We start from the raw sequence: 22,818 nt of genomic DNA, 5'->3' as shown, positions 1-22,818 counted from the left end.
TCCTTCTGGGTGTATTTGTGGTGGCAATTGGTGCAAAAATAAAAAGGTGTTTTGTCCATCCCAGCGCTCAGGGAGCCCCCTGCGAGTGCATTCTCCTTTGAACATTGAGAAAACCGTCTCCCTCATCGTCCCGGTTACCTGACCTGTAGTCTGGTGTTGCTGAAACCTTGATTTTCGTAGATTTTTCTTTGATTCCTCTTCCAAAACTCTGTAACTCCTTCGGTAACAAACCAGACCCAACGGCGCAAAAAAGAATCTGAAGATGGCGTCCAAAGGTGTGGGCTTCCGGAGGAAGCACGTTGACGTCGCAAAGGACACCAAATGGTGGTATGTCGATGCCTACCTGGGCCACAGAAAAAAAAAAAGAGAAAAGAGAATACAATTCAGGACCCAACAACCAGATGGCGGAATAATGCACAGCATAGTGAATCCAGAAAGATTCAAGCTGCAAAACTAAAAGAATGACCAGCGGCATTCCACACAGCTCCACTCTTTCCAATTGTTATTCAGTTTGCCTGTAGAATCTCTTGAACTGCTTTTAAAAAACACTGGCATAAAACATAACCAGTATGCGGATGACACACATAATTAAAACTATAATTGGTACAAGACTTGCAAATCCTACTAAAAGGCACAGAAATAATTCATGAATGGATGGAAACGAAACCCGTCAAAAATGAAAATTATAAACTCCCCATTATCCCCCTCCAAAATCAGACCTTTTCTACTCACCAACATATTTTAGGGGTTCAACCCAGCTCTGAGCAACAGGGTCAACTCTCGTGGTTTTCTGCTCGACTTCACACTGTATTTGTAAGCATAACTGAACAAAATGGCAAAATATGCCGACCTCCACCTCAACCATCTTAAGAAAATAAAAATTTGCCTCTCTTATGACCAGCTACCATTTGCAGCCCTTGCCTTGATCATCTAAAGAATTAACACAGGCAATGCCATCCTAACATGATTTCCCACATCAACATTGGTTCAGCTCAGAGTAATCTTCCACTTCCCTGCCAGACTCATCTCCAAGAAAAGAAAAAGATTAAAGCATATATATCCTAGATTCTAAAAGTCCTCCATTGACTGCCTCTTGAGGTTCAAATCAGGTTCAAGTAAGGCTGCGTCACTCTCAAACCCATGCACTTCAACAGACCTACATATTCACGGCCTTGTAACGAGCTTGGCGGTCTTCTAGTGGTGGCGGCACCGTGACATCCGCTGGAGGACCGCCAAAGCCATGGTGCGCCCACCTGCTGGATTACAGGTCTAATCCTGGTCTGGCGGGCGGTGCAGGCACGGTCTGTTAAGCTCATAGGAGAGCCTAACACGCAGATAGCTGCTGTGAGAGTGTGGACTGCACGTTCCTGCACCATGCCACATTGCGCGGAACTGGGGGTGCAATACCGGGGAGCACAACATGTATGCCCTCCAAGGCACAGAAGGGGGCCATGTTGGGGCCTCCTTAGTTGTCTCTCCGCCACCCTTTCCATGGCGGCCTCACTGCCATGAAAGGGGCGTGGAAGGCCAACTCGGTCACAGCCATCCTGTGGCAGTATGACTGCCACATTTTTAATACTGAATGCGGGCCCACAGTGTGGCGGTGGTCGAACCGCCACCACGAGTACGGCGGTCCTATTGACTGCCACACTCTTAATGAGCCCCTTAATCTTATTTATTCAGACAGTGGGAGGAGGTTTGAACACATTTCTCACTCACACGACAAAACACCATGCAGACATTTATTATAGTTAAGACATTGTTGTTCTGTAGTCTGCACTGTTAGTTGCAGGGACACAAACTAGAACGCAATATCCTTAACTTTATTTTGTGCCCGTAGGAGATGACTATTTTACCCAGACTAAGTAAAGCTGTTGTTCTGCATCTCTTGCAGAATGAAATAAGGCAGGTGCTTTATTATTTAAAAATGATCCATTTTGAACTCAGGTGAGAGGCACTTCACACCATAGTTTTCATGAATGCTGCAGAAAGCTGTGAATAGGACTCTGTAGGCCCAACACATATTCTAAGAAAGAAGATAGCTGCGTAGGCAGAGCTGTGTGGGCTTGCATACTGAGAGTTCATTTGTTACTGCACTGAGTCCGGCTTGCTGAGACTAAGGTATGGGGTATTAGTGATCGATAGGTGTAATCAACATGGTTGAATTATCTGTATTTTCCACCATTTTAATAATGCTTATAACAAAGATGTGTCTCACCTGCCTAATAACTGCAGGACATGTTTTAATAACAAGGATCCGATCTTTTCAATGCACATTTGAAAATTGCCTCTTCTCTTTGTGAAACCGTGAGCATGCAAAAGTGACATTCAAAAGGGTTATATCAGTTTACATGAAGTTCTTGGGAATAAGGGCGGTCATGTTTGAGGTTGCAGACAGCATCTATAACTCTGGAAGTTTAGGAGTTTAGATGGGGAGGAATTCAGATGGGGTACTGTTAGCTAGTCAGACCAACACTTACTTATGATATAAGAAGGCTCAGTCTCTGTTATATGAAGTGCTCTTGATCCAATCCACAGTCCTACTAAATTTGTATGAACAGTGTGACTTTTGCTTGGTGTTAAATAGTATACTCATGTAAACTATTAGGTTCCATGTAATAAATCTTAATACCAGTCCGGTTGCCAGGTGCTATATACAATTTTCAAATGATTAAATAATAAATGTACACTACCTATGTTCTTTTAATCGTAATAGTTTCTCATAATGAGAAAGTTTCAGCTGCAGACTTCAATTAATGTAACTGATTATCTCCTGAAGAAGGAAAAAAGCCCAACCTTATAAAATTATCTGCATTTTAGAAACACACTTTGACCACATTAAGACATTTTATAAAATACAAGAAATTATTTGATTTGGCTAGAAGTGTTGAGGTTTAAAGTAATTGACAAATGAATAAGCATCCCTTTCTCGATAATTCATGATGCACACACACACTGATGCGATGCCAGAAGTGACCAGGCATTCTATATCAGTGTTAAACCACTTGGATAGGCTGTATAGTTTCTCTAAGGAAAAGAACTAGAAAAGCCAGATCAACTTTTGCTTATGTTTGCTGAAACATACCTTAAACCATAAGAGAGATTAAAGGCAAATCACATTAATGTTGGAGACGTTACTATATGGAGAGGTAGGAAAGTTTTAGCAACTTAACATGTTTGCTAACAGTACAACTACTTTTATTTCAAATATTTCCTGAGATCACTATCAGGATTCACTTGTTTAGTCTCTAGAAATCTCCAAGCCACACTGCATAGATAATTAATAATAAGAAGATTGAAAGGGGATAAAGAAAGGTTAGTACAATTGACCATATAGTTAAACTGCAGTTTACAAACAGTAAGTGATGGGTAAAAACCCATGAATACTTTTAGGAACCTCCTTCAAGATATCACTTCGTAAATTCGTGCTCTACTGGAACCAAGCATACCTGTGACACTGGCGGCTCATGCAGATCCAACTGTAACCTTTGAACAACATCAGTAAAATCCTCCGCGTGGAAGCAGATGACATCTTTGGTTATGCGAGGTCGATCGCTCCTAAAAGTAGATTGGTCATTTAATTTTTCCAATAGTGCACCAATATCTTTTTTAAGTACACATTCTATTAACACCATAGACAATAAAACAATGGTTATTACTATGGTCCGTGGACCCTGGGGTTCCACGATGCTTTTTAATTAAGTATTAACAAATTAATAATGTGTATGCACCTAAAAAAGCTAAATTAAACAATTAAAAATTCTAAAATGTTCTGTAAATGTGAAGGAATTTGTAAATGGAGACTAGCCTGCAATTGTTTAGATGGAGTAGGGCATCAAAAAGAATACAGTACAGACTATGAGTGGCCCCAACTGAATTTAAAAAAGGCTAGAACCTTCCCATTAAAAACTACAATTATGTTATGCTTATATTTGTTTGTAAATTAAATAAAATGTTTTATCATTGCATATTTGTTTGATGAATGCTTGTTTTTATATTTTTGCTTTTGTTTTGCGGTTCAAAATCATCAAAAATGCTTAGGCCAGGGTCCATGGATTACAATAACGACTCAGCAGGAGTCCCTGGATTACACTAATGATTCCTTTAGGTTCCCCAGATTCCAGTTATGATTAAGTGGTGGTCCACAGAAGTCAAAAGGTTAAGAATGACTGTAACAAAGAATAAAAGTAGACACATAAGGCTGTTCTACGAGCTGTAACTAAGGCAACAACACTTATTTAGGATCAGAAACTACATCAATGCCAAGAAGCAAATTAATAACAAGCATTTGCAATGCAATAGGTCTCGTAGTATTTAAGTTGGAGTTTTTTGTTTTGCTTGGCATAGTTTTTTTATACTGTATTTTGTAATGATTTTTCTGCATTTATGTGCTTTTATGATCATTATCTTGGCCGAATAAGGAACATTTTAATTGAATTGGGGGGGTGTGTATCAGTGCGTGATGTGTGTCTGGGTGCGAGATGTGTGTACTTTCTGTAACTAGAAACATTGAGCTGTGCCCCCTGAAAACTCTCTCCCCACCCTGGCCCCATCAACTGCCACTTGGAGATATGCCTAAACGAGGAAGCGCCGTAGACTAGACATATCAACTGAACTCGCTGTACTATATAGCAAGGAAAGCTGACGCTCTGAGGTTACTCGCAGTCACTGACCTGCAGTTACATCGTCACATGCCATTTCGAAGACATGAAATGCCTCATAACAACCGCACTGGAAACCACCGCTCAAAACACGCCCAGCAGCTTCGGAGAAACAGGTCCTGGCTGAGAACCGTAATGGCTATTGGTACAGAAATAACCCTAAACACACTACCACAAACTTTACACCGCACGGAAACATAACATATCACCCGCCGAGCAAACTCAGGCGTTTTAAACTCGCACCGATTCAGGGCACGTTCACAGCTGCTTGCTACAAACAGAGCTGCCGCAAAGGTATGTAAAGCAACTTTGACGAGAATAAAGGAATTCAAATCAGTTCACTTGGATGCCACGGGTCAAATCCTGTCTGAAGGAATCAGCAAACTGTAAAGTGGCAATACAGGCCAATAGGAACACGCCGATTCCCCTGCAAGGGAAGGGGAAGCGGATGACAGGAAATTGAGGCTAGCCCACTACCTGGGTGAAGCTGAAAATAGCACGACTGTTTTGAGCCCCACTTTGTTACATAGGTGCAAAAAGGGATCTGAAAGTCACAAGGGGTAAGGGGCAGGTCTAGGAAATATTCAGCAAAAAATGATCACATTGCATGCGTCAATGAGAGTTATTAGGTATAATATGCGGCACTCGGTATTCTATAGGTTTCGGTAATGAATCCTATACGGATAAAAAGGAGATGCAAGTTATTGTTTTTAAAGAAAACAATACAAAATAATGCCTTGCACGGAAGCATACGAGCATAATTGTGTAAACTATGTCTTTACTACCTCCAAGAGTAAAAATTTTATGAAAATCCATACAATGCTGTACTCAGCAGAAAACAAGAGGTCGTGACCATCTTTTTGTTAAGGAAGACACGGAGAGCCTCTTTTCAGCACTTCTAAGCATATGTCACAAATATAACAAGAAAAACAGAAGACGGAAAGAATCCACGGACGGAATCCACGGAGGCCGCCCCGGAAAGTCAGGCACGGTCGCCTGTGACGGGGGCGGGGCCACGTCCAGACCGGAAGAGGAGGCAGGCGGAGTCGATGCGTCTCGCGGCCCGGGGCTCCTGTGAGCGGTGTGGAGACCCGGGGCCGCGCTAGCAGGAGGTTGGGCGCCGCGTGCTGAGAGAAGAGTCCCCGACATTGCCCAGGTAAGTTTCAAAAGGCTGGAGGGGCTTGGTGCACTTGTGTGTGTGTGTGTGTGTGTGTGTGCGTGCGTGTATGCTCGTGTGTGTATGCGACGGTGACGGCGGGGGAGGGGGGCCTCGGTGCACTTGTGTGTGTGCGTGTGTGTGTATGTGTCAGGTGGGGGGTGTCTCTGTATGTATGTATGTATGTATGTGCGTGCGTGCATGGGCGCTTGTGTGTGTGTATGCGCATGCGTGTGTGGTGCTTGCGCTTCCCAGGAGACAGCGCCTGGCCACAGCGCGAGTTCCAGTTACAAATCGGCTCGAAGGATGCGCGTGGCCGAAACTGTCTCCTGTGAAGCACAGTCGCTAACAAAAGATCTCTAGCGGAGACACAGCGCTGACGCGCTGTGTTCGCTACGAGACCTAAAAACACAAACAATGGTAGGGTTGGCTTGCACACCATGGTAAATGTTATAATTGCGATTACCCTTCCAAATTGCCTATTTTAGCAATATGCTGCTATATATATCGATTACTCTATACTGTTCACTGCAAGGGATACTATGCTGATTTCAAAGATGTTCTTGTTGTAAACCAACATAGTATAGTGGGCAGCGCTAGGTTGCAGGGCAGCTCCCTTAGAGCTCCTGGCGCCAACTTAGGCCTCCTGCACCTACCTGCATTTCGGCTCCAGCACTTTTTTCCTCCGGCGATGTAGACCTTTCCGCAGGAAAAGAGTTCCCCTCTCCGGCAGGCAATGTTCAGGGAGACTGCAACAGTTCAGTGCAGAGTATGTAAAAACACCCAGGACAGTGATGAAGGCCGGAATGAGAAAGGGCTTGTGGCGCATACAGGGCTGTATTATTTGGTTCCTATTCGCCTGGTCACATCTTCCGGATCGACCCCTAGCTAATCTGAGGTGCAGCGTATCGTTTCAGCAGCAGTTCACTGCAGGCACCTCCTGGTGGCTGGATGGAGGAGAGCTAAGGGGAGAGACTCGGGGGACCTTGCAGAGTCCCGAATTAGAGGTTAAGTATCGGAGACTATCTGCATACTGCCACCCGGAATTTGTCATCTGTTAACTGTGAACTTCCTCAAGTGAAATGCAGTTTTTAGGTCGAAGGCCTAAAGGCTGCGCTTGCGCAGTCTTAGGCAGGAGATTTAATGATTCTTAGTAGCGATGAAGGTCCCGCCTTCCTGCCCCGTCCCTCCTCCATTGGCTGGCTTCCTAAACAGAGGCCAGCCATTGGAGGAGAGATGAGTCACTCCAAACAAGCCCTGTCTTTTTCGGATTCGGGGGCGTCATTTTTGCTGTTCTTTAGACAGTGACGTCATGCGTCACTCAAAACAGCAAAACCACGCCCCCGATTCCGAAAAATTAAGAACCCTGCGGCAGCCATTTTCCTTTCCCCGCAGTGAGGGTGAGATCGAGCCTCTGCCTCTGCCCCAGTTTGTGCCGTGTATTTGCCCCGCTCCTTGGCGATTTTCGGGTCCCCTGGCAGGTGCCCTCCCTTCCAGGGACATCGCCGTTTAATTTAAGGCCGGTGCATTGCCAAAGACTTCACCGCCGGGCCCGGGATTCCCACACGCTGCACCCGCCTTCCTGCTCGGGGCCGCACTGCTATTGGCGGACCCCTGAGGCAAGAAGACAGGGAAACGGAGAGAGGACGGAGGCCGGCCTACAAGCCGGCATTGCCAAAGACTTCACCACCGGGCCCAGGATTCCCACACGGTGCACCCGCCTGACATCGCCGTTTAATTTAAGGCCGGTGCCCACCCGGCATTGCCAAACACTTCACCGCCGGGCCCGGGATTCCCACACGCTGCACCCGCCTTCCTGCACTGGGCCGCGCTGCTATTGGCGGACCCCTGAGGCAGGAAGACAGGCAAACGGAGAGAGGACGGAGGCCGGCCTACAAGCAAGCCGGAAGTCCCGTTGCTGCGGAGGAGAAGGAGCCAGCCGCCGTCCCATCTGTGAAGAAAAGCTGCACTTCACTCAGAGGCGGCAGTGTGCCGCCTCTGAGTGAAGTGTGCATCACTGTCTCTGTGGGAGAGCTGTGTTGTGTCCCAAGCTGAGGCGTGCACCGGACCTCTCCTTCACCAGGCGGGTACAGCAGATACTGTGCACGGGACCTGTCCCCCCCCCCCCCCCCCCCCTGGCCGGCCGGAAGCAGTCCCCTGTGCAGCAGAGAGCACAGTGCACAGAAGCTGTCCCGGCGGAGAGCTGTGCAGCAAAGCCACGGCATGCCCCTCTCAGCCTCATGCTGACCGTGGACAGGGCTGCGCCGCCGATGTTCGAATGACGGTAAGGGTAACGCTCTGAAAGTTGTCTCCGTCCTGGCCATCCAATTCTCACGGATCCCTCTCCCACTTCCCTGACCTGCTTGACACTCTCTGATTTTGTTTTTTTATTTTTTTCCCCCATCGCTGAAACCCCCATTTTGATCTCGATGCAGCTCTATTCCTGCCCTTCGGCATCTCCTGTTGCAGTTCTGGGAGATGTACACTGCTCTGCCTGTGCAATTGGTTATCTGTGCGGTCAGTCCCATACAGTTTGCGGTTGGTGGCAAGTGTCCTCCCACTAGCCACATGATTCTTGAGGTACATTGATTTAGTTAGGTTCTAACACTCCATAAGAGTGCATGTGTTTCCCGACTGTCTTCCCTCTACCAGCTCACCCTTTCCATGACACTTCCTGCACCCAGAGCATCTTCCCCCCCGCGTCATTGCTTACACCAGCCTCCACGCACACTCTTAAACACCAAGTCAACCTTGGTAAACCCGTAGACCACGTGGCGCCCACAAGTAAGTAGCAGGCAGGAAAGGGATCGCCTTGGTAAGTTCTAAAATCTTTAATCTGTAGCCCACCCCGGTTTGTAAGAAAGCATGCTCCCTTTCCTTGCATACTCTATGCTAGCGATAAATGTGCCATTTGTTGCACTGCACAGGTATGCGCTAGATCCATGCTGTGAGGAGAACCGCACACAATGCGGTATTAATTCTAGTTATGCTATTTCGTGGAATTGAAAAATGAAACATTCTCTTATTTGAGTATCAGAATGTTGGCAAGCATGAGGTGGAACACTCTTGATGTCATTGGACACTGAACAGATTATTCTGTGGCTTTTTTTTTTTTAGGACTTTTGCCTCATTTTGCTTACTCCGTCCTCCGAAGTTTCCCAACGCCCCCATTGAGAGTAACGCCAGACACCATGAAGTATCTCGACAGTTTATATGCAATTTAGACACCCCCACAACTAGGAGTGTCAGGCAGTTGCTGGACATGTCCTGGAGCAAGCGGGTCACTTCATGTGGATGTAGAAAACCAATCACTGTCAAGCTAGGCCTGCCACAGGGAAAACAAACAGAGGACGAGCACACGGCACCGGCACTTGCGCTGCGCGCGAGAATGAAGTGGCTTATTGTACGTTCTTAGGGATGGGGAATAAATGCACCCATTGAGCAATGAAGCACAGAGGCAGCATCAAACTAAGAGGCCCCAGCCATCAGGGGGCAGTTTGGAACTAGCAGCTGCTAATGGCTGTCAGCAAGCTTCCATATTATGCTTTGTTATCCATCCAAGTGTGCAGTCTGTGCGAGTAATTCATGGTTTATCTGCAGTATTTGTTTTATTGTTTTAAATGTTATGTTGTTTTATTGCTATTTGTGTAGGGCATGCATGCCTATGGAACGTGGTCCGGATATATTCAGGGCCCCAAGCCCTGACCTGAAGTCAGCCCCCCATTATCTCCAACCAGCTCTGCTTAGGAACATTTTATTCACAAAAAACAACTGCTGACTGGAATCGACGGTTACTTCTTAACCTGAGTGACGCCACGACATCCGGCAGTAATCGCCCGCTCCTCGGCATTTAAAGATCTTTCAGGGTCGCGCATTGTCCCGAGCCAAGTCCCGGCGTAACCTAGACTTCCAGGATGTGCTGGACAAGCTTGCAGACATGGGGATTGATATCCGTGTGGCTTCTCCGAAGCTGGTGATGGAGGAGGTAAGTGGGGGGCTACTCTCAGATGTTTATTCTCTCTTTCCTAGATTCAACATGGCCCGTGGCGATTCCCTTCAGCGATGTGCACCGCTGTGCACGAAGTTGTTCAGGCAGGTATGTATGTTGATTTTAGTTTATGTTAGGGGTAAGGCATATTTTTATTTTTACACTGCACTGTCCTTTTACTGCTGCACTCTCTCCTCAGCCTCTCCCTGCGCCATCGCTTCACTGCTGCACTCTCTGCTTAGCCCCCCGCCCCCCAATCCAGGCTGCAGCCCTCACTCCTCCACTGCACCATCACTCACTGCTGGACTCTCTCCTCAGCCTCTCACGGTACCATCGCTTCACTGATGCACTCTCCTCAGCCTCTTACTGCACCATCCCTTCACTCTCTCCTCAGCTCCACTATACCGTCTCTTCACTGTTGCACTCTCCTCAGTATCTCCCTGCACCATCCCTTCACTGATGCACTCTCCTCAGCCTCTCCCTGCACCGTCCCTTCACTGATGCACTCTCTGCTCAGCCTCTCCCTGCACTGTCCCTTCACTGATGCACTCTCTCCTCAGCCTCTCCCTGCACTGTCCCTTCACTGATGCACTCTCCTCAGCCTCTCCTTGCAGGGTCCCTTCACTGCTGCACTCTCTCCTCAGCCTCTCCCTGCACTGTCCCTTCACTGATGCACTCTCCTCAGCCTCTCCCTGCACCGTCCCTTCACTGCTGCACTCTCTGCTCAGCCTCTCCCTGCACCGTCCCTTCACTGATGCACTTTCTCCTCAGCCTGTCCCTGCACTGTCCCTTCACTGATGCACTCTACTCAGCCTCTCCTTGGACCGTCCCTTCACTGATGCACTCTCTGCTCAGCCCCCCATTGCATTGTCCCTTAACTGCTGCACTCTCCTTAACCTCTCACTGCACCATCCCTTCACTGACGCACTTTGCTCAGCCCCCCATTGCATCGTCCCTTCATTGCTGCACTCTCTGCTCAGCCCCGCCCCCCCATCCAGGCTGCAGCCCTCACTCCTCCACTGCACCATCACTCACTGCTGCACTCTCTCTCAGCCTCTCACGGTACTATCCCTTCACTGCTGCACTCTCCTCAGCCTCTCACTGCACCATCCCTTCACTGCTGCACTCTCTTCAGTCTCTCACTGCACCATCCCTTCACTGCTGCACTCTCTCCTCAGCCTCTCCCTGCACCGTCCCTTCACTGATGCACACTCTCCACAGCCTCTCCCTGCACCGTCCATTCACTGATGCACTCTCTGCTCAGCCCCCCATTGCATCGTCCCTTCACTGGTGCACTCTCCTCAGCCTCTCCCTGCACCGTCCCTTCACTGGTGCACTCTCCTCAGTCTCTCACTGCACCATCCCTTCACTGCTGCACTCTCTCCTCAGCCTCTCCCTGCACCATCCCTTCACTGATGCACTCTCTCCTCAGCCTCTCCCTGCACCAGCCCTTCACTGATGCACTCTCTCCTCAGCCTCTCCCTGCACCGTCCCTTTATTGCTGCACTCTCTCCTTAGCCTCTCCTTGCACCGTCCATTCACTGATGCACTCTCTGCTCAGCCTCCCATTGCATCGTCCCTTCACTGGTGCACTCTCCTCAGCCTCTTCCTGCACCGTCCCTTCACTGGTGCACTCTCCTCAGCCTCTCCCTGCACCATCCCTTCACTGATGCACTCTCTCCTCAGCCTCTCCCTGCACCGGCCCTTCACTGATGCACTCTCTCCTCAGCCTCTCCCTGCACCGTTCCTTTATTGCTGCACTCTCTCCTTGCACCGTCCCTGCACTGCTGCACTCTCCTCAGCCTCTCACTGCACCGTCACTTCACTGCTGCACTCACTCCTCATCCCCACTGCACCGTCCCTTCACTGCTGCACTCTCTTCAGCCTCTCACTGCATTATCCCTTCACTGCTACACTCTCTCTTCAGTCCCACTGCACCGTCCCTTCACTGCTGCACTCTCTGCTCAGCCCCCCACTGCACCGTCTTTTTACTGCTGCACTCTCCTCAGCCTCTCCCTGCACCGTCCCTTCACTGCTGCACTCTGCTCAGCCTCTCCCTGCACTGTCCCTTCACTGATGCACTCTCTCCTCAGCCTCTCCCTGCACCATCCCTTCACTGATGCCCTCTCTCCTCAGCCTCTCCCTGCACCAGCCCTTCACTGATGCACTCTCTCCTCAGCCTCTCCCTGCACCGTCCCTTTATTGCTGCACTCTCTCCTTAGCCTCTCCTTGCACCGTCCATTCACTGATGCACTCTCTGCTCAGCCTCCCATTGCATCGTCCCTTCACTGGTGCACTCTCCTCAGCCTCTCCCTGCACCGTCCCTTCACTGGTGCACTCTCCTCAGTCTCTCACTGCACCATCCCTTCACTGCTGCACTCTCTCCTCAGCCTCTCCCTGCACCATCCCTTCACTGATGCACTCTCTCCTCAGCCTCTCCCTGCACCGGCCCTTCACTGATGCACTCTCTCCTCAGCCTCTCCCTGCACCGTTCCTTTATTGCTGCACTCTCTCCTTGCACCGTCCCTGCACTGCTGCACTCTCCTCAGCCCCTCACTGCACCGTCACTTCACTGCTGCACTCACTCCTCATCCCCACTGCACCGTCCCTTCACTGCTGCACTCTCTTCAGCCTCTCACTGCATTATCCCTTCACTGCTACACTCTCTCCTCAGTCCCACTGCACCGTCCCTTCACTGCTGCACTCTCTGCTCAGCCCCCCACTGCACCGTCTTTTTACTGCTGCACTCTCCTCAGCCTCTCCCTGCACCGTCCCTTCACTGCTGCACTCTGCTCAGCCTCTCCCTGCACTGTCCCTTCACTGATGCACTCTCTCCTCAGCCTCTCCCTGCACTGTCCCTTCACTGATGCACTCTCCTCAGCCTCTCCTTGCACCGTCCCTTCACTGATGCACTCTCTGCTCAGCCCCCCATTGCATCGTCCCTTCACTGCTGCACTCTCCTCAGCCTCTCCCTGCACCATCCCTTTACTGACGCACTCTCTGCTCAGCCTCCCATTGCATCATCCCTTCATTGCTGCACTCTCTGCTCAGCTCCACCCATCCAGGCTGCAGCCCTCACTCCTCCACTGCACCATCACTCACTACTGCACTCTCTCCTCAGCCTCTTACGGTACCGTCCCTTCACTGATGCACTCTCCTCAGCCACTCACTGCACCATCCCTTCACTCTCGCCTCAGCTCCACTATACCGTCCCTTCACTGTTGCACTCTGCACCCTCCATTCACTGATGCACTCTCTGCTCAGCCCCCCATTGCATCGTCCCTTCACTGTTGCACTCTCCTCAGCCTCTCCCTGCATTGTCCCTTCACTCATGCACTCTCTGCTCAGCCCCCTATTGCATCGTCCTTCACTGCTGCACTCTCCTCAGCCTCTCCCTGCACCGTCCCTTCACTGCTGCACTCTCTCCTCAGCCTCTCCCTGCACCGGCCCTTCATTGATGCAGTCTCTCCTCAGCCTCTCCCTGCACCGTCCCTTTATTGCTGCACTCTCTCCTTAGCCTCTCTTTGAATTGTCCCTTCACTGCTGCACTCTCCTCAGCCTCTCACTGCACCGTCACTTCACTGCTGCACTCACTCCTCATCCCCACTGCACCGTCCTTTCACTGCTGCACTCTCTGCTCAGCTCCCATTGCATCGTCCCTTTACTGCTGCACTCTCCTCAGCCTCTCCCTGCACCATCCCTTCACTGACGCACTCTCTGCTCAGCCCCCCATTGCATCGTCCCTTCATTGCTGCACTCTCTGCTCAGCCCCGCCCCCATCCAGGCTGCAGCCCTCACTCCTCCACTGCACCATCACTCACTGCTGCACTCTCTCCTCAGCCTCTTACGGTACCGTCCCTTCACTGATGCACTCTCCTCCGCCTCTCACTGCACCATCCCTTCACTCTCTCCTCAGCTCCACTATACCGTCCCTTCGAACTCTCTCCCTCACTACCTCACTCTCTCTCACTACCTCACTCTCTCTTTCACTAACTCACTATCTCTCTCACTACCTCACACACTACTACACTAGCTCTCATTCACTCTCTCTCTACCTCAATCTCTACCTCACTACTCAACACTCTCTCTCACAGCATCACAATATCACTACCACAGTAACTATCTCTCTAACACACTACTTCACAACTTCACTCTCTCTATCTCACTACCTCTGTCTCTCTACATCACTACCTCACTATCTATTACTATCTCACTATCTCACTCTCACTGCCTCACTATATCACGACACGCTCTCTCAAAAATTCACTACAACACTCTCTCACTGCCTCACAACTTCACTCTCTCTCTCTAACTCACTGCTTCACTCTCTTATCTCACTACCTCACACTCTCTCTATATACTACCTCACTCTATTTCTATCTCACTATCTCTCTCTCACTATATCACGACACACTCTCTCTAAAGTTCACTACATCACTCTCTCACTACCCCACAACTTCACTCTCTCCAACTCACTACTTCACTCTCTCGCTCTCTCACTACCGCACTCTCTCTCTCTCAAATACACTAACTCACTTTCACTCTCTCATACACTATCTCACTCTCTCTCTAGCTCACTACTTCACAACATCGCTCTGTTTCTATCTCAATACAGCACAACAACTCTCACCCTCACTAGCTCATTCTTTCACTACCTCACTCTCTCTCTCTCTCACTACATCACTCTATATCTACTTCACTCTCCCACAAAACAAAAATAACTACATCACTACTCAAATTATATCTATAAAACATCTCACTCTCTCTCACTAACTCTCTCCATAACATCACTCTATTTCGATATCACTCTTACTACCCAACTATAACACAAGTCACTCACTCAAAAAATAACTACAACACTCTCTCGCTGACTCACTCTCTATCTCACTAGCTCACAAGTTCACTCTCTCTCTCCAACTCACTACGTCACTCTCTATCTCACTAACTCTCTCTCTTTCTATCTCACTAAGTCACTTTCACTCTCTCTTACACTACTTCAATCCTTCTCTATTTCACTATGTCACAACATTACTCATAGTTTCTATCTCCCTACCACCAAAAATCACTCTCCATCACTAACTCACTCTTTCACTACCTCACTCTCTCTGTCTCACTACCTCACTCTATCTACCTCACTCTCTCACTACCTCACTCTCTCTCTTTCTATCTCACTAAGTCACTTTCACTCTCTTTCACTACCTCACTCTCTCTTTATCTCACTACCTCACAAACTCACTCACTGTTTCTATCTCACTACCTCAGAACATCCCTCTACCTCACTCTTTCACTACCTCACTTTCTCTGTCTCTCACTACCTCACTTTCTCTGTCTCTCACTACCTCACTCTCTCTGTCTCACTACCTCACTCTATCTACCTCACTCTCTCACTACCTCACTCTCTCTCTTTCTATCTCACTAAGTCACTTTCACTCTCTTTCACTACCTCACTCTCTCTTTATCTCACTACCTCACAAACTCACTCACTGTTTCTATCTCACTACCTCAGAACATCCCTCTACCTCACTCTTTCACTACCTCACTTTCTCTGTCTCTCACTACCTCACTTTCTCTGTCTCTCACTACCTCACTCTCTATCTACCTATCTCTCACTACCTCACTACTCCACTCTCTCACTACCTCACTATCTCACAACTTCTCTCTCTCAAAACATCACTACCTCACTCTCTCACTACCTCACTCTCTAGCTCACAACCTCACAACGCCACTCTTTCTCTAACTCACTACCTCAATCGCACTCTATCTCACTACCTCACTCTTTCTATCTCACTAACTCACTTTCACTCTCTTTCACTACCTCTTTCTCTATCTCACTACCTCACAACATCCCTCTCCCTCACTACCTCACTCTTTACTACCTCACTCTCTATCTCACTACCTCACTCTCCATCTACCTCACTCTCTCTCACTACCCCACTCTCTCTCTACCTCACTCTCTCTCACTACCTCACTATCTCTGCTAATGCAATAGGTATCACATATGCAAAAAACAAAGCTAATGCCAATACAATTGACAATGCCATTTATTTAGGGATACAAAAAAGATAAAAAAAATAATGGACAATTCCAATAGCTCTACCTATAATATTGCTGAGACCATTGCATTGTAAATGCTTGTTTAGTTTCGCCTTCAGCTGCCTGGGTGATTTTTTCCACCTGCTACAGCTGTCCCAGGGCAGCGTCAGTGTTTGACGTAAAGGCCAGATAACTAGCCCAGGGTGCATCTTCTTCCCCTTTGCCTTTAGCGTTTTGGCAGCTCAGTGGCAACCTCTCTTATTTCTTCATTTTTGGTGGACAGTTTTGACCCCTGAGAGTGAGGAACCGTGTTTGTAAGAGGAGCTTCAACTAATCTAATTTTCTTTGCCCAGGCTTGGATGCTGGGGGCCCCGATACACGAGGTTTCACTATACCCTCCATGACAGGAGTGACTCTTATTCTCCTCAACTTTGGGTAAAATGTAGAAGCTTGTTGGTGGCTAAAACTAGGCAAGAGCTAGCAGGCCATCCAGAACTTAAGGGGGCTGCGAGAGCAGGACTCTTAATGGATACAGGTTCTCTGGGAGAGGGAGAGGTCAGACGGGGCCACCAATTTTTATACCAGCCAGACAGAGGCTCTACCTCTTCAGGGACCATATTGGAGTGGAGAAGGAGGAGTCAATCCTCCCACCAGGCCCTCCCGGCCTCAGCAAAAACCATTGAAACAACTGAAACACCGGTTTGTGTCAAGATAGTCAAGCTATGAAAAAACAGAGGATATCCGGGAAACCTTGGGGCTGGATTTGGGCTTGGCAGATGAAAGGATACTTCAGAAATTTGAGCGAGGTAACACTCAGTCAGTTGTTAGAAAAACATGGCATGGATTGTTCATTGAATTGTTTGGTTGTTGAAATGATGGCGAGAGTTTTGGGAATGAGTACTAATATCAGTGTTTTAAACTTTTTAGTGAACCCCTGAGGAAGGGCAATTAAATGCCTGAAATGCATTGGGTAAAAGTGAACCACTACTAAGGATGTTTCATGTGTAAATCATGCTTCAAAAAAAAAAAAAAAAGGCCTGGATTGGCATATTTGTGGCAGAAGACACTGTTCGCATACATGAAAGTGCCATACATGTGACAGAAAAAAGTGTTGAAGAAAAAGTCAAAGTAAAGGGAGTACATGGAATAAAAATGTGGAGTATTTTTGTGGAATTAATCACAGAGCATGCAGTGCGTCCGGATGGAGTGTTACCTCACTCCAATTTCTGAAGTGTCTAACTGCACGTGGGAAAATGGGCAGACCACGGAACCGGGCTGCACGCCAAAGGAGTAGTTGAGATTAAATGTGGAAAAGTGTAACAAGTGGAAAGCAGCATGGTGTGCACTTGGGCTCCCCTTTCAATCAGATGAAAGGATACTGCACCTGCAAATAAAGAGAGACTGGGAAGGACAGGGAGTCTGCTACAATCGAGGTCCGATAGTCTTGGATGCTCTAACTCTATCTTTGACAAGTCTGACTCCACCATCTCTCTGGCTAAGGAGGCTGTTTCAGAGGGACTAACTGCCTTTCCCGCTCAACATAAAGCAAGGGCAGAACCAAGCAGAGAGGGCCAGTTGGATTACAAACTTTACAGATCTGCTAAGGGGCTGGCTCCAATCAGATACAAACCTTGACTTCCAATAGTTTCCCTGTACTGGCAGAGTCCTCAGAGGTTCAGGTCAGGAAGGGGTATCAGCTCAGGTGTGTGAGAGGTTAGCAGCAAGTGAGAAGGTTCAATCTGCTTCAGGATAGGGCAGCCTGAACTCAAGAGAACCAAGCCGATTCAGACAGTTCAACTGATATATACTTTCTTCAAGTCAATGAAATGAAAAGACCATTTATATAGCGTGATAGCTACCCTTAGGCGTCCCAGCGCTGCAGAGGTCACGCTTGTGACAGCCTTTGAGAGCTACTCTGGTTTATTAAAAAGCAGGGTTTTTAGGAGTTTGCGGAAGGTGAGTAGTTTGGGCTCCGATCTGAGTGGGAGAGGGAGGGCATTCCAGAGCCTGGCGAGATTATGGGAGAATGAGCGACCTCCACACCTAGCTTTCTTGAACCTAGGTATTACAGCAAGGAATGAGGACCCTGACCTGAGCTGTCTGGTGGGATGGTAGGCAGTTATCAAGAGCCGATTGATGATGGCACCTGTTTCCCAGAAGGATCTATGTGCAATGCACATTGCCTTGAATTCGATCCATGACCTTACTGGGAGCCAGTGGAGGTCCTTCAGTCTGGATTTGATAAGAGACTCGTCGGGGGATTTGAAGGAGGGTTCTTGCAGCACAGTTCTGAATTATCTGCAGCTTGTTTCGGGTGGCCTGGGGAGCCCCAAGATATAGGGCATTCCCACAGTCTAGGCGTGACAGGATTAGACCTTGGACCATTATCTGTCTGGCGTGAAAAGGTAGCAGGGGGAGGATTTCGCGCAAAAGTCTTAGAAGGCCAAAGTAGGTGGCTGATAGTTTGGTTGTCTGGTGGTTAAAGTCAAGTGACTTGTCCAACCAGATGCCCAAGCCTTTGATTGAGTCTTTGGGTGTAGGGGGAGGTCCCAGGCAGGGAGGCCAGAGTGGGTTAATGGTGCTATTGATGGAGTTGCCAAGGAGCATAACCTCTGTTCTGTCCCCATTCAATTTGAGGCAGGAGGATGTCATCCTTTCGGTGACTACTTCCAGACAGTTTTTCAGGATGTGCGGTGAGTTAGGCGGGGGATTTAGAGCCACCACTAGCTGAGTATTGTCCGCATAGGTGATGATTTTTACTCCGAAGGGGTGGACGATCTCGGCTAGGGGGCTCATGTAAATATTAAATAGGGTAGGGCTTGGAGAGGAGCCCTGCGGGAAGCCACAATTCAAGGGCTTGCTGGAAGAGGTACATTCACTCTCGAATACCTGGAACGAGCGGTTGGAAAGAAAAGACCTGAACCAAGTAATTGCCATTCCTGAAATTCCCTTCCCGCTTAGTCGGTGCAGTAGACCAATGCTTGAGTTTATCCTGATGGAGACTAGGAAGGTCAAGTAAGCTTAAACTGAACAAGAACACCACACCTGGAAAAATTAGCAGAAAAAGAGGTAGCCTCAATGAGAAAATGACAGCCATAATGACCAGTCAGCAGGATATGGAAAACTGCCTGATGCTTTTGAAAGAGCACTCAAAATCTAATATTAGCAGAATGGATAAAAAAAATCAAATCCCTTTCAAGAAAGTGGGAGGACCTAGAGAACCAGTCCAGTCGGTCCAATATACGTATTGTGCAAGTCCCTGGGGGCACAGAATTGTTGCAATCAGATATGGAAAAGTGGCTGGCACAATTACTAGGAGAGTCGCTGGGCAGGGAAATCGCAGAGCTGCCCGCCCAAGACATCAATGGCAAGGGTTCACAGGGTCCTGGCAGGGACCCATAAGGCGGGGGACAAGGCACATACTATTTATTGCCAGTTTTCAGAATAATCGGATTAAGGAGTTCCTCTTGAGTTCTGCCAGACCAAAAAACATATTTCTTCCAACAATGGCTTTATTTTCTCAATTTTTCCAGACTCGGCTTGGAAGACGGCCAGGAGGCAGAAAGAGTTCAGAGCCTTGCTCCCAGAATTTAACGCCTTAACCATCCCAGCATCCATTCGAGGGACACATTTAAAGAATAACTGGAAGTAGGACTTTCAGAGCTTCACAGACTCAAAATTTCATCTCCACTCGCAAAACCTGTTTAGCTGTGAAGGGGAACCTTGAAGCAGGGTGAGAGGAGTTAGGGGTCTAGCATACGAAGCACCGGGGGTGTTAAGAGTTGTAAAATTCATCTGTTTTGGGGGGGGTTTTCAGGGAAGATGGGGAGGACTGAGGAGGGTGGGCTGCACGCTTGTAATCAGGGTTTGGATCTATGTATACGGCCATGAGGTACCTTAATTAGTCAGGGATTGGGCATGGTAGATGGGCTGCACAGTGTCTTTAGAATGTGCTTAACAGACAAGGTGTGGTGTTTTTTATTAATCTATCATGGTTTTTCAATTTCCGTTTTTTTTTTTCCATAGCAGACTGGAACGGGTGCAGGGAGGGCTGAAGAGAGGCACCACCCAGGGTTGCATAAGGATGCACAACACCACATCTATTTTGCCAGGGAGGAGAGGGTCTGTCTTGCAATTGGGTGGGCTCAAGGGGCAGAGATGAGTGGGAGGGAAGGACGTAGGTGGGTGAGGTTCAAGAATGGCTTATTTTCTTGGTTCTGTGGATTCCATTCAGGGATTACAGTTGAGGGTCTGTTGCTTGGAGAGGCAGAGTATGTGCAAAGGGTCCTACAGAAAGGTTTGGCTGCTTGCTTGGTAGATGGTTAATTTAACAATATTGGTCCACTTCAACTTTAAAATGGTCCCCATAGCCACGTGTTTGTATTGTGAAATACAGCAATAAGCAGGAATCAATGGGCCCGATGCCAACGGTCTGAACAACAGGGTGAAGAAAGCAGCTACATTTGCATGGCTGAAGCAATTCAAGCCCAGCATAATTTTATTACAGGAGACAAACTGGGTGTTGGAAAGGGAGAAGACTAGAGTTATACATCTAAAGCGATGACACATTTTGTTCTTTAACTAAGATGTCACAGAGGGGTGTTGCTATCTTGGTAAGTAAAGATCTATGGGTGAAATATAATCAGGTAGTTTAGGATCAGGCAGGTTATTAGGCCATTCTTCCAGTAGAGTTGGTAACCCACAAAATAAATGTTGGAAAGTATTATGGACAAGTCAGTGAGGATCCTAGTCATCTTCAGAAACTGGCAAGTCCTTATGGAGAAGTCATCCTTCAGGTATGGTGGGAATTTAAATTTTTTACTGGACCCGGTCTGGACTCCTCTAATCCACCATGCACCCAGCATAAAATCCATGTAGAGAAAATATTTACAGATCTGTCTTCCTGTCTAGGGGTGTGTGATCTATGGAGATGAAATAATGCAGGGTTAAAATCCTTTACCTGCTATTCTAAACACTTACACTCAGCTTGACCTGTTTTTAGCGTCCTCTTCCCTGTCCACTATAGACATATCCCATCATGTAGGTGGCTTTTCAGACCACTCAGACGTAGCTGCTCAGTTTCCCTGCAGACAAATATGTTTAGATGGATCATGGACAGGACCACGCTCCTAGAGTCAAGAGTGTCTAAATCAGATAAGCTTTTCTTAGTTAATGATTCTTCAGAGGAGGTGTAGATAGTCTGGGAGGCATTCAAGTGTACTATTAGAGGAGTTTGTATTTCTATTACATAGAGTTCAATGGAGTAGGGAAACAATTTGCTCTCAGCAAAAAGAAGCTGATAGAGCTGATCAAGTCACACTCCCTGATTGTTCGGATAGCCTTCTGAGAGATAGATGGCAGGAAACAGGAGAGGGTCCGATATTTTTATCTGTAAAAGAAGTTACTCGCAGACTTTTCAGTCTCAGGTACATAAAGAAGCAAAATCTCTCGCAGTTTTATAATTTTTTTTAATCAAAAGAGAAAACATTGCAATTTGGTTTTGCAAGTTAAAGATCCTCATGTGAATTGGCTCACGAATAAGACTGAGGAAATCCGGCCCTTTTTTTAACCAATATTATTCAACCCTGTATTCGGGTGATAATGTAGGTGAGGCAGAGAGGGCAACAGAGCAATAAATGGAGGATTTTCTGGCAGGAGTCGTCTCACTCTCTTTTACACCTGAAGCCTCGGGGGGGGGGGGGGGAGGGGGTTTCAGAGGAAGAGCGAGAGGAAGAGCGAGAGAGAGAGCGAGAGGAAGAGCGAGAGAGAGCGAGCGAGAGCGAGCGAGAGAGAGCGAGAGAGAGCGAGAGAGAGCGAGCGAGAGCGAGCGAGAGAGAGCGAGAGAGAGCGAGAGAGAGCGAGAGAGAGCGAGAGAGAGCGAGAGAGAGCGAGAGAGAGCGAGAGAGAGCGAGAGAGAGCGAGCGAGAGAGAGCGAGAGAGAGCGAGAGAACGAACGATCAGCTGGTCAATGCCAAAGCTCTAGGGGGGGGGGGGGGGGGGGACAGAGAGGGGATGAGAGATGCTCTTGGTCCAGAGTTTCAAAAGTCCTTTTTAGGTCTCTTAGCTGGAGACTTATAGCTGCCCGTCTCGGGAGAATGAGGGACAAGAGGGTGCCACGCGCTTCTCTTGTGCTGGATTTGGCTGCGTGCACGCGCACCCACATAGCCACACGCATACACAGCCACACGCATACACAGGCACACCCCCCACCCCGTCGCCGCCGCACCTACACACACTAGCGCACCTACACGCACACACAGAGACCCCCCCACACACACACACACACCAGTGCACCTACACACACGTACGCACACATACAAAGACCCCCCTCCCCCCGCCGCCATCGCACAAATATACACACACACACACACAAGCGCACCCCCCTCCCCCCTAGAACTAAGCCCCACTTACCGCCATTCGGGACTTCTGTAGCCGGGGCTCTCCCTCGGGCATTGGAGCCCCGCTCTCAGGCACTCCGTGGGCGCGTGCGCGGGACTTCCGAAGACGGAAGTCCCGCCCAAAGGAACTGGCTCAAACGCGCATGCGCAGTGACCTGACAATAGCAAAATCATTTTCACTGTCACCATCATGCCCCATCGTCAGGATACCGCCCACAGATTGGGTTCGAAGGACAACCAGAACTTGCTGTCTGCCTGGCAGTCTTGGAACAACAGAGTCTCCTATTGTCAGACTGGATGCCTTCACTCGTCATTGTTGATTAGTTTATTCATTTCCTTTTGGTAATTTTCTCGTACTCCAGATCTGGCAATCAGCAGGAGTGGTGTGATATTGAGTCTCTTTCCACCCAAAGCACTGTTGACTTGGAGTTTTTCGGGTGGGACTGTGAGGTGTCTGGCGATTATTCTTTTTAGAACGGTGTATCGTTCATTCTGCATGTAAGAATTAGCTTTTGCGATGCAGACCACCTTGACTAAGGTTTGTGTTAGGATCTATGCTCATTGGGTCTAGCTCAATAGAAC

The 22,818-nt window shown here is 48.3% G+C and overlaps 1 protein-coding gene across 1 annotated transcript in view; it reads right to left on the bottom strand.

The window, feature by feature from the left end:
• The window catches only part of RSBN1 (round spermatid basic protein 1), a 163,100-nt gene that overhangs the window by 18,443 nt on the left and 121,839 nt on the right, over positions 1 to 22,818 (bottom strand). Inside the window, exon 6 of the mRNA XM_086923321.1 lies at positions 3,450 to 3,558. Within this exon, the coding sequence (XP_086779447.1) occupies positions 3,450 to 3,558 (109 nt within the window). The remainder of the gene's footprint in view (positions 1 to 3,449; positions 3,559 to 22,818) is intronic.

This window comes from Lissotriton vulgaris, chromosome 5 (genome assembly GCF_964263255.1).
Source record: "Lissotriton vulgaris chromosome 5, aLisVul1.2, whole genome shotgun sequence".
Taxonomy (NCBI): domain Eukaryota; kingdom Metazoa; phylum Chordata; class Amphibia; order Caudata; family Salamandridae; genus Lissotriton; species Lissotriton vulgaris.
This window is presented reverse-complemented; position numbering and strand designations above follow the sequence as displayed.